The sequence below is a fragment of the Kogia breviceps genome, chromosome X (genome assembly GCF_026419965.1).
Source record: "Kogia breviceps isolate mKogBre1 chromosome X, mKogBre1 haplotype 1, whole genome shotgun sequence".
Classification (NCBI taxonomy): Eukaryota; Metazoa; Chordata; class Mammalia; order Artiodactyla; family Physeteridae; genus Kogia; species Kogia breviceps.
The window spans coordinates 115181696-115201829 of NC_081330.1; the positions used below are offsets into that span (position 1 = coordinate 115181696).

General features: G+C 43.5%; 1 protein-coding gene across 1 annotated transcript in view; it reads right to left on the reverse strand.

Moving 5' to 3' along the window:
• Positions 1-205: 205 nt before the first annotated feature.
• PTCHD1 (patched domain containing 1) overlaps positions 206-20134 on the reverse strand; it is a 56042-nt gene continuing 36113 nt past the window's right edge. Inside the window, exons 2-3 of the mRNA XM_059049943.2 lie at positions 18451-19111; positions 206-7204 (exon numbers count right to left, since the gene is read on the reverse strand). Coding sequence (XP_058905926.1) covers positions 5550-7204; positions 18451-19111 — 2316 coding nt within the window. The 3' untranslated portion in view covers positions 206-5549. The remainder of the gene's footprint in view (positions 7205-18450; positions 19112-20134) is intronic.

Sequence of the window (20134 nt, forward strand, 5' to 3'; positions counted from 1 at the left end):
TGTGTTTAACTGGTGCTAGAACATAGGTCGGACAATGAAAACATGTTTGCAGATTAAATAAATGAATGAATGAGGGATAAAGGAAGAGTAGTAGGCACTTGGCTGGCCATGAAGAGACCAATACCTAGAAGCAGTTTTGGCTCCTTGGAGAAAAGCTGGTTGAGAAATTCTTGATCGCCCATTAGGCAAAATGAGGACACCAGGATCACACTCCCAATGAGGTCTTTATTAATCGAGGACAGTTGTTCTTCACCCTTTTGGGGTCGCAGACCTCTTTTGAACCCTGGTAACAACTATGAACTCTCTTTAGGAAAATGCACGTGTGGAACATATATACACATTTTTGCGTATAATTCAATTCTAAGGAGTTCAGAGTCCCACCCTCCCACCAACTCATTCATGGCCCCCAGGTCAAGACCCCGTAATTTAGACACATAGAATTTGGCAGTAAAGTGGCAGAATGGAGAAAGGACTGAGTCTAGGAGCTAGGAGACTTCAATCATAGACCTGTATCTGCTTCTAACTGGCTCTGTGCGTGTAATTTCACTTCTCCAGGTTTCCATTTTCCTAAGTGAAAAACGGGAGGGTAAGCTTAATTCTATCCAACGGTTCATCTGGTGTCAACATTCTGGAGGGGGAAGAGGCTGGTGTGTCCCACAGGAACAGCATTCCTTCCACCAAGGGCCCTCTGTGGGTTGCCTCCTTGGTACACGTTGCTTTCTTTGTACTTTGAAAGGAAGCCTTCTTTCCCCCAGGGGTCGGCTCCTCCAAACCTTGGCCGTGCTCATTTTAATCGAACCTGAAAATTGACACACAGGCCATAGCTGTCTGCTCACCTCACTTCCTCTTCCTTGCGTGGTGCCCTCACAGATATCGGAGGACTTCAAACACATCACGTGGGCAGAAGTGGGGCAGGTGAGAGGCGGGCTGGGGAGGACAGGCGGACACTGCCTATTCAGGTGAATGGATTTTAGCTCATTCACTTTCCTCTTTGCTTTCTCTTGGACCGGCATGAAGCAGAAATAAACAGTTGTAACCACCACGGGGAGGTACTCTGCAATGTGTTGGCTGAAGCCATTCTCAGTTCTTTGCCAGAGAATCTGGTAGTACTAATTTAATATTTTCCTTCGTGTTGCAGATTTACCATGCTTTAAAAAAACAGGAACTTTGTCTTTAAATACCTGGTGCTTTTTATGTGGCACAGACTTAAAAGCAAGTTACCCCAAAGGAATGTTCAAATGTCTTCAGACAAGCGGGGCAGAGTAATGAAATAAGCACCCTCCCCCCCCCACTCCATTCCCAGCTGCCTGTATCCCTTTCTTTCAAGGATTACGATCCAACTCCACCATCTAGGGCTTGTGCCACCTTCACACTCACCCCACTAAGCGATGATGCAGCCAAATTTGGAATGTCTTAAAATGACCAGGACAGCTCTGCATTTTTACCCAGCCCCAATCCTGGGCTCTGATCTGCACAAATCTGCTTCTCTGTAGCTTTACATCCTGAGCTCTAGTGCTACTGTGTGGGATGGACAAATTACAAATCATAATGTCTTGAGTTCCTTCTCTATGCCAGGCCTTGCCACGAGCGCTCTCGGAACATTTTCTCATGTTAATCCTTACAGTAAAGCCACAATATCACTCAAATGTAGGCTCTCGAGGGCAGATTTTTTTTTTTTTTATGTGATTTGTTCACTGCTGTCCCCAGTCTCTAGAACAGTATCTGGGTGATATTAGGCACTCAGTAAGTATTTGCTGAATTGAAAGACAGTTACTGTTACAATCGCCATTTTACAGATGAGGAAACAGAGATTCACAGAGATCAAACACTACTATAAGCCGCAGGGCTACTTTAATAGGATCCGAAGGAATAAAAAGCCATTATGAGGAGGATATCATTTGTGTCCAAGAGGCCCTGACTCATGCCACACCCCCAGGGCGGCTACCCAGCCCACTCGTTCTTGAGATAGACACAGCCACGCTCCATTGCTGGGGCTGGAGGAAAGCGATGTCATGGTCCCAGAATGCCACTTAGAACAATTGGGTGGTGGTTAGTTAAAATAAAAGGGTTATCAAGGGCCTTGTTCAGAGCAGCATATTGCACAAATCGATGTAGCCATGGAGGATGGCATCTGAATATCTCACTTCTGCCTGAAAATTGAGGGGCTAGAAATGGTAGAAAAGGTAGGACCCAAACAAGCAAACACAAACAAATGTCACAAACCAAAGCAAAGCAAAACCCCCAAACCTAAAACCCCCCAAACCCCAAACAAAACTTATGAGCTGGAACAATGGCGGAGTTTCGTCAGCGATTGTCTTATTTTTTCTGTGCAACAAATATGCTCCTTTTAGCCCGAGGAGCCCTCATGCTATTCATTGGGCCATTGCTATAGGACTTAACAATAATGCCCTATTTCAAGTGTCATTTTCTTTCTTGCAAACACCAAGCTTCTTGTGAATTTACATCTTCTGCTGAGTTTCACTCAATGAGAGAATATCACTCTTACCCTGACTTTTCTTTTTTTCCTTATGAATGGCCAAGAAAGCCCAAGTATCACAGTTTTTTTTTCTTTTAGTTGAGCAGGGGAACTATTTTTGATGAATGGAATATTTTCTTTGGTAAACAAACAATAAATACCAACTCAAAACCAACCAAATAAGTTTCTTTGGTAAAGTGGCCATTAATGTCTTGGTTGGAATTAATTGAAAAATAAAACTTTTGCAAGTGTTTGCTAGGGTCGTTCCTTCCCTCTTTATAGCAATTGACAAAGTAAAACTTCATGAAGTAGAGACTTAAATTTTGGGGGGATGTGATTCTGAGCTAGTTTTAACATGTCTTCTCCATGGTGGGGCTCAACCAATGCTATCAGAGCAATTATTAATAATGAATATTAACAAATAAATAATAATGATCTAACAATAAATAATAAGTAGTCAATCTTGGCATGCAGACTCCCCCCAAACCACAGTCAGAATTCCATAAGCTTTGATTTCAAGTGCTGAAAAGAGAAGTTGACAAGCTTGAAAATGCCCTTCATTGAAAAATACAATATCCCAAGGTGTACAGAGACCCAATCAAGAGGGAAAACTACTGTCTGTCATAAAATAAAGTTCCACAGTAAGTCGTTCTGGTTGACCAAATTGAATGGTGAAATTCTCAACAAAACCTGCTTAATTGGCGTGTGTTGTATCAGTTTTGTGGAGTCACTGTAACCCAAGGTGCCCCACGTGGCCGGCATGAAATCAATGGCTGATTTAGAACACGCTCTTCAGAAAATGATTTAGCAACATATGATTTCAGAATAAAACCAATCCCCTCTTCAGCTGTGTTTTATCAACGATAGCATCTAGTTGCAGGCCCCTTGGAGAGAGAATTGATCGCAGATCTATTATGCGAACTTGCCCTTTTTCGAGGATTGCATTTGTCCTTAGATTAAAGCTCATTATCTTCTAGTTGAGTGCATAACACATTGGTATGATCACTTAGTGTGTTTGCAGGAGAGATTGAACAAGTGTGTAATGCACTAGCTATGATCCCCTGCACATATATTTAGAACTGTGTGAACAACAGTACATGAAAGAGAAAGCACAGGTTTGCACTTGGTGTAGTTACATCTGAATCATTTGGGCATTTTTGCTGTCTGGAAAGACAATGGTAAACCTAAATCCCAAACATTACCCAGACATTTAAAAAAAAGTCTGCCTTGTGGCCAAGTCCTATGTTTCTTCCTTGGAAATGTACTTTGAAGGGAGTAGTAGCCCTCTTATGAGAAGATCTAAAATTGGCCTGCCCTGTCTTAAGCATGCTAAAATGATGGAAACCCTCCAGTGGTGTGACCCTGGGTGAGTCACTTTATTCTCCTAGGTCTCAGTTTCCTCCTCTGCAGGGGATGGGGAAGTTGCACAGTACATCCGCTAAGGTCCAGAAAGGTAAGGTGCTTTGGGGAAATGCTTACCACTACAGATGTCTAAATAAGCTATGTCTCTAAAAGGGAAAAATACTGTAGACATTTACCTCAAGTGTGACCAGGTTTTAGCTTCATTTTTATAGACTTAAAGAAATGCAGGGGTCGGGGGCAACATACACAGCCTCTTCAGATCAAACCATTTCTGTTTAGATCCTGTAGATACTGCAGGTCAACAGTATAAAGATCTCGGCTCGATAATGTACAGAAGGGCCGTGCAAGGAAGTAGAGGGGTACCAACGAAGGTGGGGGGCGTGGAGACCAGGAAGATGAAAGTGCAGCCAGGTTAGCAGGAAAGCTTGACTGTCGTTGTTGATAGATTTATGGTGGTGATTACATCTTCCAGTCATTTCCATTTATCTCACTTTCAGCCCTTTATGTCTGCCTGAAGTTCTCAGTTTCAGGACTTACAAAGTTTCAGGACTTTTCTCCTCTGTGTCTCTGAGCAAGCATGTCTCCTGAGCGAAAGCAGACTGGTACTACAAGTGGGAAGCTGTGGCAGATAACCATGTCAGTGTTTATTTCTCCTTCCTCAGCTATGTGTGGGCAGATGTTATTTCTGGGCATCCATGCAAAAAAAAAAAAATGCATGTAGGGCCAAACTGCAAACAGCTGTACCAGCGGGCCTTTTTTTTTTTTTTTTTTTTTTTTTTGTCAAAATGGAAATACTATCTCTGGGTTCAAGTAGACACCTGCTTTATGCCAGGTATTTGGGTTTGGCTCTGTGGTTTTGGGTACTCAGAGCCTCCTGCCAAGAGCTGTAACTAATAAAGCAGATCCATTCGGTGACAAGCAACAAGATATACCAAAATAGAATCGCCTTAACTCTGCATTGCTGGAGCTGTCATTGGTTGAAAGGTATATTAACCAAACCATACCAATGTTAAAAGTGTATTGATGATGGGTGGGTGGGGCGTATGATAAATTCATTCTGGACAACAAAACTGCCTCACCTGGGTGAGTTTAGAGGTGACTCACTTTCAGTCCATGGGTGATGGCCACTCTGCCATTTGTCTGTTTCTGAGGTTCTGGCTTGCTTTTGGTGGCCAGAACTTTCACAAACATCTCCTTGGGGTGTGGGGGGCGGGGGATGGGATAGATGAGATGGCAAAGACCTTAGACCTTAAACCACAGACCCTGCTTGGAGCTACCGCTCTGCAGAAGTTCTGGAAGCTTTATTGTTTGAGCAATGCTCAAAGCTATTTCTGCCTTGGCAGCTGACCTTTCAATCAGAAGGTTTTTGTCACAATACCAGCAACATCTGCAGTGTGAATAAAAGAGGATTCTGCTTGCTAATAAGCTTTTGCTTATTTGATCTTAGTTTAAGAGACTATGAGTCTCCTAAGGGGTGTGTGTGTGTGTGTGTGTGTGTGTGTGTGTGTGTGTGAATTTTCTCTGATGACAACCTTTTGTTTTAAAGATTGAAAATATGCAATGCCCATTTCCCCACCTTGTCCTTTACTTTTTTTGGCAATGCCTATTTCTTATGCTTAAAAACCAAAGAACAACTTTCAGTTTGTTTCCACTAACATCATCCCTTTGCTCTTGATAAGACCTAGGGTGAAAATATAACAAGCAGACGCTATCACACTGTTGTAATTTGGTCAACCACCCTGGTACTGTCGATATCCACCATTTCTACACACTCAATTTCCTCGCGATTTTCAGGATTTTTCTTCTCTTTCCTTTTTTTCTTAGAGGGTGGCAGGAAAGTCAGTATCACAGGTAAAATGGCAAAGCAGTGAAAGAAGGTGACAAATGCTATTAAAAACAAGCACCTGAACAGTGTACAGGTCAGATTTGAAGGCACAGCTGCAAGAGGAATCAGACCAACAAGATAGCAGAGGTAACTCTGTAAAATAGCTACCCCGTGCACTTCCAGGGCATTTTTTACCCACTTGGTTCTTGTGAAATCCTTGCCCAGAACAAAGGTGGATAACAGTGGAGCACAGTTGTCAATTGTGTAGTTAATTCCATAAATTAAGCATAGCACAGAGATGCAGTCCAGTTCTACTTTCCATAATGTCATGAAACCTATAACTCCAAACTCCACGGACACCACCGTTAGAGTGAGCCAGACATTAATCAGAGAATCTGCCACCAGGAATGCAGAGAAAAAGAGCAGGAACAAAGCACTGATGCAGGAGTTGTGCAGGGGGGCTCCCAGAGAGGAGGCGTATCGATCCATGTACACGAAGGACGGATTGAAGACGATGAACTTCACCTTGGAGGTGACAGAAAGTCTCCTCAGGGTCTCCAGGAGATCATAGAGTTCTTCTCTGTTCGTTTCCATGGTCTTGGCCACCAAAAACATTCTGGAGGCCACTACGTCAACCTCATCATTGTACTTTTTAGAGAAGATGATGTCCTCTTGAAAATGCGAAAACTGGGGGGCTTTCAGGAAGGAATTTCTCAACATGTCTGTGAAATTTTTCTTAGGCAAGCCAGTGGTCACATTGAGTTTCCGAAGGTAATTTAAGTAGCTCTCAAACCAGGATATTCGCACAAACCCCTTGGTGTATTCTAGCACGTCTTCTTGGACACTAGTGTTCCAGTATTCTATAGACTCATATATGTAAAACCCAATAACCGGACTGTAGTTGCTAAAGTACTTTTGCTGGGCAGTAGTGTACTCAATGGTTTGTGTCGCCGTTGCTACGATGTTACTAAGGTCTGACCCTTCACTGACCTGCAGATAGCCCATTAAGGCAAAGGAAATATAAATAAGGTAAAAGAGAACTACAAAAGGCTTGACATAGGTGTTGGTTATCCAGTCACAGTAATAGCGTTTGAGGAAACATACCAATAGGTGACTCTCGTAAGTGTTCGCTTCCTCGCCGTCGGTTGTGTCCTCGCTGAACCTGGCCGTCAGGAGAAACCTGTACCATGCGGGCTTCTCCTGCAACGCCTCGGGCTTTGGGACTTTCCTACAGAAGATACTATGCTGGTAATTGTTTTCTATGTAGCCAGTGAATACCAGGCTGGAACCATAAAACGAGAGTACATAGAGGTAGTTGAAGAAGATTGCGATACAGGAATTGCAGCAGAAAATCCTGGCTGCCTCAATGTTCGTGAAAGGGCTGGCCCCTATGCCAAAGGTGACCAGGTACATGGCAGTGGTGAGAGAAAAGGAGAGCATGGAGTCTGCATAGACTGCTGCAGTTCTCTCTTTAACGTGTTGGTCTTCTCTAGTTTTCCTCCAGGAGGATAACATTTCAAAAGTCCCATATAATCCATGACCTGAGGGGGCAGAAAAAGACCAGATCAAAAATTGAAAAGGCTACTCTCTCTAAAGAGGGGAAACACCTTGGTCCTGGGGAACTACCGGGTCAAAGGAAACGTAACCCGTCCTAGGGGTGACAGGTGACAGTAAATGTCACCGATTTCTCCTGTGGAGAGAGAAACTCGTGTTTTAGTGAATCATAAATGTTAAGGGATAGAGGGAAGATGATAGAGGAGCTAAGATCTTCATGCTTCCTTCTGGCTCAAGAAAGCTGGGTGGGCTTTGGCCTATAAAACCCTGAGTAGACGTGTGCCTGTGGCTTTCGGGGATGATGCCCATTGGTGGTTTAGGGTTGTTGGCGCAGTTTGCAGAGGATTTGTTTGCCTTGGTTGGTGGAACACTCCAGAGAGGATGCCTGGCCACTCAGCATTTTCCTTGTCATCCCCACAGGTCTGGCTGGAGGTCAGCACAGACAAAGGCGGTGGGCAGAGCGTTCTGAGTTAACGGCTCATCACCTCATTTAAGTTTGGCCAAGTAGAAGGCTTTAGGGAGAGAGAAGCACTGTGTTTAATCTGAGCCTTCACAGGAACCTAAATCACAGCCTCTTTTTTCTTCTTCCCCAAATATCAGTGCAGGAAGCAGTAAATCTGCGAAACAGAGGGAAGCAAAATAAGTAGGGACAAGTTGCAGTGAACAGGAAGGATGAAAGGAGGAACAAGATTCACATGAACTCAGTGGATAAAAATGAAAATTCGGGTTGAAGGTTTGTGGCGTGTCTCTCGTCTTCAGGGACGTTTGACCCGTTTTGGTTGGTTACGGATGGCGTCTCAAGCAGGCGGTGACTCTGCTGGCTTCTCTGCGCTCTTTGTTTTGGCAATGGCCTCTGAGGGACCGGGCCAGATCAGTAACCTCTCTCCCGAACTACTTAGTGCCTTTGGCTCCTTGGTTAGTATTCCAGTAACCTTGGAACAGCCCAGGTACAGTAAGTGCCCGTTTTGACTTTATTCTACTGCCTAAAACCAGATCTAGTTGAACGTCTCCCATCTTTCCTAGCTGGAGCCAGACATTTCCTGGACGGGCCTCCCCAGGTTTCCAGGCCGCTGCAACATTGAAAAGACCCACAAAGTGACCTGTTGTGGCTTCCTACCACCCCTGTCTTGGCACTGAGATCAGCAGATCTCATTTTCTGCTTCTACGCCTCGGCATATTCAATCCCATTACTGAGGATAATAAAATCTTTACCCTGCGGTACAATAGTCTTGTTTTTAAAAATGAATTTAAAATCTCCAGCCAATCGTAATACTGAGTAAAGTGAGTCACTGTTGTCTCGTGTTCAGTCATTGAGCACTTCTCTTCCCTCGTGCCCAGGCTGGTATTTATACATTTACTGTGAAGTCTTGGCCTCAAACCCGAATGCCCATTTCATAGTCACGATATAGGCCTGTTTCCTCAGAGAGATTTGCCATTTATCTTAATTTACGAGGCACTGCTTTACAGCCACTTTTAGAGGTCAGGTCAAGACTGTCAATTTGATAACTAGCACCATGGCCCCTATTAAATTGGAGGCACCTAAACTCCCCAGACGTGAAGGAAAAAGTGCACTCGTTGACTGGCATACTGTTGTTAATTATGTTTTAGATAGTTACTGTCTAGTCTTACCAGGGAAAACTATTTATTCAGTTTGTTGCCACTGTGTTCTCAGGAAGGACCGGCTGATCTTTGACTAAAATAACTGATCCCTTGAAATGAGGGTAAAAAAAGTACCTCCGAGGCATCTGCATCCTGGGGAAACAATACTGACCACTTCATGTGGGGCCATGTAGAATAAGTTCTGGTGGGCAAAACACACTTTAGAGTTTCACTGAAAATGGCAAATGGACTTTTATGTGTTTTCTTGCTAGAGACAAACAAAAAAAGTTTTAAAACAGGGCTTTGGTACTGAGTCATTAAATATGGTGAGAAAATAAAGATGCATAGAGCAGGATTAGAACTACTCATATAGTAGGATTTGAATTAAATCTGTTTTGCAGTCCTTTTTTACGATTGGTGTGATGTTTTATGACGACGTTATCTGACCCTGACTCTTGTTGGAAAATACAGTAAGAATCCTTTTCTTACCTTGCTGTTGGATGATCTTAGAAGCTAACTGAGCTATAGGAATTTGAGTTAACAGAGTTATTAGGTGAAAAGAATACGGCATTTGAGGGTCCAGAATGAAAAGAATCAAACTCAAGGAAAGGTGGAAGTAAGCTGTTCGCCTGTCTCTTGAGATCTGCTGCTGCATTTTAAATGCCTGATCCTTCTATATAGTTTGATCATTTTTATTGAGTCCTGACTCTTTTTGCACGTCACATGTTCTTGGTTCTGGGGGCAGTTCCAGAGGAATTCTGATTTTATTCGTAGGGGCTGATGCTTCTCCTTCAGTCCTCTAGCTGCAGGGCTGTGCATACAGATACAGAGGCCAGAAGAGGAAAAGCCCTGAGAAAGAATCTGTTTTACCTGATCACTCAGCGTTTGCTGCCAGCAGTTGTTGGCCTGGCCTGCAAAGGCCCCCACCGTTATTCCTGACAGGCTAGAGTCTTGATTCTCAAGCCACACCCCTCTAGCACATGCCTACACCCTAAACTCCAAATTGCAGTTGTGTACTGTCTTCAAAGAGCTCTTTGGATTTCAGGGACAACTGCTAACACCATAACTTGGCCCCCTTACTGAAGCTCAGTCAGTCAAGGGAGGGATGAGTGCCAACGTAGCTGCGGGCACCTCCCGGGGATGAATAGCCTGGACTGCCTAGCTGGCACCAGACCTGATTCACAGCTGGGTATTTATGTTGAAGAGGTTGGTCTGTTACCCTAATGGAAAGCTGAACTGTGGAGCCTCTGTTTTCTAGCCTGGACTCGGGGGGAGACATGTTCCAAGAGCCGTAGGACATGCGGAATGCTCTGCCCCCCAAGAATGTCTGCTCTGTCCATCATCACAGCTGAATTCCCTGTGGTTTGGCCTTCAAGGGTATTCTTTTAAATGCAGTCCCCTCTGGAGTAGTGTGTCTACTGAAGCAGCTTCCCTTCGGTCTGGGGAATGGGACAGAGAACGGAGATGGGGAGGGAGTGCAGAGGAAATCGTAGGTAAGGAGGATCTCACAGAGACTAACTCCTTCCCAGTTTTTCCTCCAGCCAGCCCTGGTCTTTGTTCTTACATCCATTTCAGAAACTGGGCCAATGAAAACCAAGGAAAGGCAGGGAAGAAAGGTTTGGGTACATTGTGTTCCTCTTCACTTTCCTCTCTCAGCAGCTGCCTCCTTTCTTTAGTGTCAACAAATAGATTTCGTCCTTGGTGACCAGAGGCCCTGCACGTAACGGGAGCCTGGGCTCATCATCCAAGGGGCAGGTCCAAGACCTGGGGCAGCCTGAGACCTGGAAGTCAAAGACTGCTGCATGGCGGTGAGCCTGCCAGGAACCGACCAGCATCCTAGCGCGCTCCCTCTCTTACAGTCACAGTGGTTAAGGCTGATGAACTGCCAGAGGGACCTGCTAAACAATACAGACTGATTCCATCAAATTCTGAAGATAAAGAAGCTTTTAAAGTGTTCACTTAGTCTTTGAAAAGCACATTCAAGATGTTTGTTTCTGTTTTGGTTCATCGCATGTCTGTATAGTTACACGCATATGAACACGTGCCTATCAGTGTGTCAAGACACACACACTGGTCCAAGTTCTGATTATTCATGAGTGAATGCTCTGTGGCAGCGCAGACTTTTAGCCAGGCCCTGGGATAAGGACAGTAGAGCTCTTCACCAGTGTTCAGAGATACAGTTTATACCAGGAGTGCAATTTAAATTTTATTAGCAGTAGACTTTGGGATTTTCATCTAGTAAAGTCAAATACCGAAGGATTTAGGCTAATCATTTTTCTTCTTTTCCAAAGAATTTTCTTGTGCAGTTAACTTGCAGGCTTTGGAGGCAATGAAGAGACAAGGCAGCACATGTGATCAATAACACTAATGGTGGAAAATCCTCCAGTCACTTAGGGTGAGTCTCAGGAACACTCACAGATTAGATCTCACTCTCACCCAGACTCTTTTCTGGGACCTGACCAAAGCCTTTGGAATTGTTTACAATCCACCGACGCAGGAATCAACAAGTGAATAGTTGAGAGTTAACCTAACTTCACCCAGTAGACACACTTCCGGAAAGTTGTTCATAAAGTCAATTACATTTTAAATGTATTTAATGGTTTTGCTATCAGAGGCAGTCTGGGTGATTTGTTTATTTATTTACTTATTTTGGCCAGTGAATATCACAGGCAAATCCATCTACTTTGTACATTTGGACTTTGTAAGGCAGATTTTTCTTCAGGCCCAGATTCTCCTGCCTTCCCCAGCACACAGAACCACAGCACGGAGGCTGATGCCTTTGGACGCTCTTCACATTTTAATCCTTTAATCCTAGCAGGATTTCCTCATCCTGAGTTCCTAAAAGTAAGGAATAAGTAAGAAGATGGAGGAGGTAAAATAAGATGGCTTTCAGTTTCAGTGGGAAAACATTTAATATCAGGAGACATTGAAGCCATTTATAGCATGCCTGGGCAGTGCCAGATTTCATATATGGAAATAAAATCACTACATTCTTCTAGAAAATCCATGGAGTGTAATGAATGCATGAGCAAAATCTGCTTAAAACATAATTTATTCTTAGACAGGTTTCACTAAGTAGCTGATGTTTATAGAAAGCTTTTCCTTCCATGACATCCACATAAATTCATGATTTTTGTTTTTCTGAGAAGAAATTTAAAGTGTATATAGGTCTGGCTTGAGTAACATCTGTTTTAAGGGAGAAGTTCATTAATTGGGTTACATTTACACTTTGCCTGTTACAAACATTTACTTTCTATGCTGAATTGTTTGGTTTATCACAGCCTGTTTTGTCTCACAGTTAAGAGTGAGAGTAAAGGTGTACTCTGTTTAAGACAGATGCTCACATCAGGGCGAATACACATATCTTACTCTTTCTACCAGAGGCTTGTCACGTTTTGGTAATTCTCATCACAGCATTGGGTTTTAATGCGTGAAATGATTTTCCTTCATTCGAGAGCTGCAAATAAGAGTCCAAGAAATGAATTGGCTAATAGCTCTTCCTTGTTTAAAGATAAAGTATTTACATACTCTGTGCGTGTGTATACGTGCGCGCGCGCACTATGTAAAATCAGCGTGTACAACTGTGGCCCATAATATATGCTACGGTCATTGTGCAATATCTCTTCATATAGAAGACATATGTAATATATAAATATATGTATATGTGGCATATCTTATTCAAACACATCTTATATATTTACATATAAAATGTGTGAATATATACGATGTAATATAGAGAGAAATATATAGTATTTCTATTCAGACATTTAAACAATATATGTAATGTTATAAACACATAAAAATATATAAACTGAACTTACTGCATAATATATCATATTACATATGACATACAATATAGGTAATGTGATATATAATATGTATTATGCTCCCAGATTACACAGAGACACACACACATGTACCCACATACACACACACGTGCATACACACACACACAAGATGACTCGTAAGTTGATATGAAACTTATTTTACTGGTGAGGAAGAGAAATGTTAGTGCTGCTACACCAGTCAGTGTAGAGAAGGGGCTAGAATCCCTCCCTTAGGTTCCATCTACGTTTTGGTTCTCGGCTGGTGAAGTAGCCTAGGTGAAATGCAGGGTTTCCTTGACAATGACTGTGAATGTGCTTGCCTTGTGAGCTACTGTAGACCCACGTGGTCAACACTCCCGGGCCCCAGCAGTGACTTTTCAGTGTCCTGCTGTTGCTTCCAGCTGCCGGACCTTCATGGAATTGGCCACTCTCCTATTCCCTAGACTAGTTGGCTAGACCACCCAGAGGATACCCAAGAGACCTGGGTCAGAGATGAAGCACCCCTGCATTCCTCTGCCTAACTGAGCTCCGCCCTCCTGGACTGTGCTCCTAGTCCCGTTCTTGTCTTCCTTTACAGTTAAGGATAGAACAATAAAACGTGTGTGATCCATCCCCTCAAACCTATTTTTCCCCGCCCACCCCTTACTGTAAGGAGTGGTGGAGCATAAGCATAAAAAGCTGAGAACTAGCCACAAAACGTGATTACACAGTATCCTTGTAAATTAGTCCCACCATGAGCACAGGTCATTAGAAAAAAGCTATTCAGGAAAAAACTTTGAAAACTTACTCTCTTATTTCAAATCAGATGTAAACAACAGTGGGAACAACAAAACCCCTATAAATCAATTATTTTTCTAGAGACTACCGAACCTTTTAGTGATTTATATCGAAGCAGAGTATTTCCACAGCATTCTAGCATACCCTGCTTCGATGTAAATCATGCAGGTTGTGCTATTGTTGCAAATGATGGACTTCTGCGATAATGTAGTAGGTTGAGCCATAAGAAATGACCACTTTTGTCATCCAAAAGTGGTCAGATATTGGTACCAATTCTGTGGTGAAAAATGGTTGGATATTGACAATTTTGTATTTTATTATTATCTGGCTGCTTTTTCCCTCCCACATTTCTCATGACTTTAGAAATATACCAGAATACTCATCAGGAAAGCAAAACTTTGCAGGTCTGCTTAAGTTTAGAGCCAAGATAATTAAGAGTTCCAATTTCTCCGTTAGACCGAAACTTCTTGCACAGGAACTTTTACCTCTTTGTAAGCCTGAGCTCCATATACTGCATCAGATTCTAGGTGGCAGCAAATAAGAACAAATTCTCAGAGAACTGAATCTGACCTTCTGGTTTCTGCTAAATACAGATAATCTTAGAATATAGACCTGAATGAAGCCAAACATCCTTGCTATTAGTCTCCTCCTAGCACTTAATCACATCCTTTCTTCCTTCCCTATCCTTGAATCTGAGTGGCCTGGCTGGATAATTTAGAAGGAAGAGGGAACCCTGGATCTGACATTAGACTGTCTCAAAATCCCAAACATGTGAAAGGGCTTGAAGAATATTTTTCTTGAAGAAAAGTTTTCGTCTCATCTGGTCTCGGAGTCTCTTGTATCTTAATAAATGCAAAGCAACCCTTATAAATTAGATTACCACATATAAAGTAATATCCAAAATATCTTTCACCGCAACTTCAATTCTCCCCTTTTAGCTGTACAGAATGCACATGAAGCACCAAACCTGCCAGATGAAGAAGGAAGAAAACCTTCCTTCTGTTCCCTTCTATATTCTCCAGCATTCCATTCCTTTCCTGATTTGTGTCTGATCAGCAAAGCTGTGGAAATATTAAGCCTGTAAGGAGAACTTGCATGTGCAAAACCTGTGCCAATTTCTTAAATCATACCCAACTGCAGGGCAACGTTGTAAATCCTCATCCTTTAAAGGAAATTCCGTAACGGATTAACATGATGAGTGTGAGATGTTTACAAATGGCAGCTCAGGTACCTCAATACCTGGTGTTAACATAGTTTGGAAAGAAAGGATATTACTTTACGCATAAGGGGTATGGATGAAATAAACTCCTCTCCAAATTATAACAACTAATAAATGTCAATGAGCATTTATGATACTGTAGACCTTTAAGAATTTCAGCTCTAAATAAACTGATCTGACTCATATGGACAGGGGTTTTGGCAGAAGTGGGGTTGTCTAATATGCATGACACTGATTAAAAACATTCTAAATCCTGATGTATCTATGCTTACATCATTGCCAAAATGATTCATCTGTGTAGGATATATTCTTATTGCCAGAGATGTCACGTATCGTCTTGGCTAGAAACACACAGTCACATCCCATTATGGTGAACTCTCAGAGTTTATACAGATTCTTTCCTCTTCTGGAATTTTGTCAGGTTAATACTGCTTGACACACATGGTCTTAAAATTTTCCATTCTAAATCTACTGCCATTTTGGCATTTGGCTGGGTCTGGCCTTATGTGACTGGCATCACACTGAGACTGTTTAGTTTGTTGAATTTTTTTTTTTAAAATATTTATTTATTTATGGCTGTGTTGGGTCTTCGATTCTGTGCGAGTGCTTTCTCTAGTTGCCGCGAGCGGGGGCCACTCTTCATCGCGGTGCGCGGGCCTCTCACTATCGCGGCCTCTCTTGCTGCAGAGCACAGGCTCCAGACGCGCAGGCTCAGTAGTTGTGGCTCACGGGCCCAGTTGCTCCGCGGCAAGTGGATCTTCCCAGACCAGGGCTCGAACCCGTGTCCCCTGCATTAGCAGGCAGATTCTCAACCACTGCGCCACCAGGGAAGCCCTAGTTTGTTGAATTTTAAATCTCTAATTGATTATCACATTATAGACCTATTGTCGGCCAAGGAAATGTCTGGAAAGGAAAAAGAGACTTTTTCTAAGATACTTTTCCTTCTAAAGGAGGCCATATATTTTTAAAAAGTTTTATTTGATAGTATATTAATATCACAGAAAATCAAGAAGTTTTGCTTAAATCTGCTTAGTTTAGAAACTGGACACGTTTATTGACTCATAGTGCAAAACACTTTGCACTGCATTACTTCTTGGTCATTTGAAATATTTATTGGCATTTTAGGACTGGTCCTCAAAAAACCAGAATTAAACATTGGTCCTGAATGCAACATTTATGAGCATGCTCTGGCTTATATTTCGTTTGACAATCAAATCTGAGAACGAAGGGCAACTATCCTAAATCCAGACGCTGTTGGCTTTACGAGCATATTAAGCATCCGTTATGTGATGCAAAGTATTTATTGCAAATGGGCCTTAGCTACTGAAATGCGTAGCTTCCTTTCACGTTGTGACTAAGTAATGTGAGATCTCTTTGAGCTGAAAATGTACAGAAAGGTTGCCTACTGACTGTCAGCAGGGAAAACTGCCATCATATCAACGCATGTAACATTCCTCGCAAATTACAAGCAAGGGTGTATGGGGCACTGTGGCGCTTGATCTCTTTCACGACAAATGCCAGAGTTTTCGGAATTGAATTCATGTGAAGTTCACTGATACTGGGTCTCCCTTGCTAACAGCATCTTTCCATCTCTTACATCCCTCCCCACACCAGTACTACCTGCTGTATTCCTTTCTGTGTTGACTTTTACTTGCAATATTTAAAACTTTAAAAAGTACAAGAATCAGTTTTAAGAAATTTTAAATATTGTAATTTATTTTACTTAATAAAATTCAAGAAGTTTTGAATATTTAATTTCATTTTACTTATAGTGAAATTGACTTTTTAGTGAAATTAATTTGAAGTTTTGAATATTACTGTTTAGTTTTACTTAAAACTTAATTTTAAGGACCTCTAAATATTGTAATTTTGTTTTATGAATGAAAGTCATTTTCAGGAAGTTTTAAATATTGTGTCATTCTTTGAGCTCACTGGTAGCTACTTAAGAGTGTCATAAAACCAGGAACTAGTCCTTTTTCTAGCCCTGACATCCTTTTTTCCTCACCTCAAGAACCTGTCTCCCTTCAGTTTCCCATAAACCCTTATCCCTGTTGATCTTCCTCCCACAAAAACAATCACAGCAAAAAAATCACTGTAGTTTTAAAATGAAAAGCTAATAAACAAACAAACAAACAACCCCCCCCCCCCAGCATCTGACTAATCATGAGCAGAGCATTTTAATTGAAATCTTGACTCAGGCCTCCGTGGAAGCTCCTCATAACCAGTCCTTACTCATGCTTCAAGGAACCGCCCTGTATTCCACAACTGACCCACATTGTCTTGGGGTTATCTTAAAGAGGCAAGTGATGCCGCCATCTTAACAGACTGAGTTCAGGAGGAAGTACAGCAGCCTCCTCCTGTGCTGAGTTCGGCAGTGATGAGTAAACCGATCTGGTAAAGTCGCGGCATGCTCAGTCTCCGCACGGTGCCCCACTTTTCCCCAAAGGCTGCTAGTATGTGTTTATTGCCTGGGTTTCAATTCCCACAGGCCGCAGAGCATAGAAGGCCGCACGTAATTCTGCGGCCCCACCAGCCCCGCCCGTTATCATGTAACCATCATGCAGCTGAGATTTCCCGAGTAGGTTCCTTTCTTTGCTACTACTCCCAAACAGGACACAAGGCATACTAATGAGGTCCACCATAGTTTTTCCTCGGCCAATGAGAAATGTCACTTCATTTGTCATGCCAGTATCTGACTCCAAATGACATTTTAATTTTGCTAAAGGGATTGATGAGAAGTTGCCAAAGGAGAGGGGGAAGCTAGCTGCATCCTTGGCCCACAAGAGCTCTGCCATCAGGGTTGCTGGGCATGGCACCTTCAAAATCAGATGGATAGAACAACCGACATTATGTTATGACCACTGTGGCTTTACGTTGACAGTGATCTCTATCAGGAAGTTCCTGCAGCCTTCAAGAGAGAACAAGAGTGGGATTCTCACCCTATCATTTCAAAACGTTCTCCTGAGTTCACAGCAAAGACAGGAAAAAGTTACCTTCTTATTTATGTCTCACTTGTCGCCTTCAAAGTTCTCCTACGTTTACCATATCGTTCTGTGTGATGTTTGCGTCCACTCAGCCCATCGGGCAGGGATACCGAGGCCAGTGGACACTGTTCATGCCCAACCTGTGTGCCCTCCCGTTCCCCATTCCTGAGCTCACGGAAGTCTTCTTACTCCAAATACTGGTAACCTGAGGGATTTCTCCAGCTGCAGGAATGTGCGTGGTCTTCCCTGGGAAGTGCTGCGGAGTTAATGGCTCGGGGGAGAACCCTCAATGAATCATACATAGGGTTTCTGGGTACACTGCGCAGCTTTCAGCCTCCTCACCCCTCAGGGAGACCTCTGAGGTCTCTCAAAGGGCCCCAGTGGGACTAAGCCACAGGTGCCCACAGCGGTAACCTGCTGATTAACATACCCGGAATCGTCTTCCTTCCCTGTTTCGCGTCCTCACTCCCATGCTGGGGTCTCAAAGTACTTGGATCTAAATCCTTGTCTCCGGGTCTGCTTCTGGGGAAGCCCAGCCTAAGGCACCGGAGCACAGAGATGAATGTCGGCTAAACACCCTAAACACTGCGCAGCTACTTAACGGAGAACCTGGGCTGGAACCCAGGACTTTGGGCTTCCGGCACATTTACCAGATAAGGCTGCCACTTGTGACCCAACACCACCTTAGAGAACTGGCCCCAGGGCTTCTGGGCAAGAGGAGGATGCCATAAATGGAACAAACTTGTTAGACGGCTTCTCCTTGCCTTTTAGGAACCCAGTCACCACCACCAGAAGGAGGAAACAGAAAAATAAAGGGTAGTAATTACCTAGCATGACGAAGGGGACTCCCAGGAAGGTGGAATTGTATTTCCCACCAGTAAGATTGATGATCCCGGCTGCAGTGAGAGTGGCCAGGCTTATGGTCACCAGCCCGAGCAGGCCCAGCCAGGGTTTGCTGCGGACGCAGTCCTGCATAGAGCAGCAGAGGATGGCCATGGTGACCACCAGGATCAAGCTGGTGACCAGGTAACGTTCTGATACGCGGCTGGTCTTCTGGAAATCTTCCCTCAGCGAGGAGGACGTGTAAGGGTACATTTTGACTTTGCTGTTAGCTTTCTGGAACAGTCGGACGGTGTCGCAGAAGCTGGACTCCCACCTCTCTGCCACCATGTCGTTGAGACTGTTGATTGACTGCAGGTAGTAGGTGAGCTGGACGGCCTCTGCAGATTTCACTCGGTCCTTGCTGTGCACGGTGACGCCTCCAAGCTGGTGCCCGTTGTAAACTGCCCTCCCGTCCTTTAAGTGAGTGATCGGGTACGTGATAGCAAAATTGGTCCGGTTGGTGGCCCGAGCATTCTTTAGCTCCTCTAGGACATGCACTATGTCGTCCACGATGCAAGTCTTATCGTTATTCAGGATACATATGTGAGCAAATGTGTAATTAAATCCAGGCCTTGGAACCTGGATCCTGGTCACAGCAGCATGCAACTATGGGGAGAAAAAATGAGAGTCAGTGTTTATTACCAAAAATAAGACATTACTACGTGACATTAGCTCTGTGGGTTCAAACGTCTCTATTTTCTGTGGGGGAGGGGAAAGGGAGTCACTCTTGCCATCTCTAAGCGAAAGAGTTCCAATCGAATGTTATAACCTTACATCAGAAGTGGGTAGTAAGGAGGTAAAACACAGATTTGCCTAGTGGTCCTCACAGTGTGGTCCCTGGACCAGTAGCATCGGCACAACCCGATTTCATTTCATTTCATTTCATTTCATTTCATTTCATTTCATTTCATTTCATTTCTTGTCAGAAATGAAAGTCCTCCGACCTGGTAAGTCACAGTCTCTGGGCTGTGGCCTAGGAATCTGGGTTTTCACAGGCCCTCCGGGGCATTGTGATACAGCTAAAGTTTGAGGAGCCACCGGCATTATTTCTAAACGTTGTGCTCTTTACGTGTGACTCCGTTGGTCGATGAATATCTGCAAATCTTATACCGGTCCACCCCAGCATAAGGTCTCCCCCTTGAAAATGTAAAAAGTGAACTAAGGTGCAATGCCGAGTGCACGGGTCCCACGCAGGCCCATCCCTAGCCGCCGACGTGCAGGGCAGCTGAGCGATTTCCCCACTCAGCGTAGTCACTGTGACATAAAAGACAAGCGGCTCACCTTGAGGGCCCTTGTATTCTCTGCTTCTGTGGGAAGGGAGCTGTAACTGCAGAGCTTGGCAGGGATACATGGCAATCATGCTAAGGGAACACAGTAGGATTTATTCTCCACACCTTGCCCTAAATCAGGTTTGCTGTGCCCGGGTTCTGTATGCCTGTGATCCAAGTGCACACGGGAATACAGAGACTCATTTAACAGCCCCTACTACGTGTAAGGCACAGTTCTAGGCCCTTTATGTGGATTAAGTCATTTAATCGTTACAAGAAAGTCTAAAGTAGGTACAAATACTAGCCTCCTTTTACAGACGAGGAAGCTGAGACACAGAGAAGCCAAGTCACTTGCCCAAGG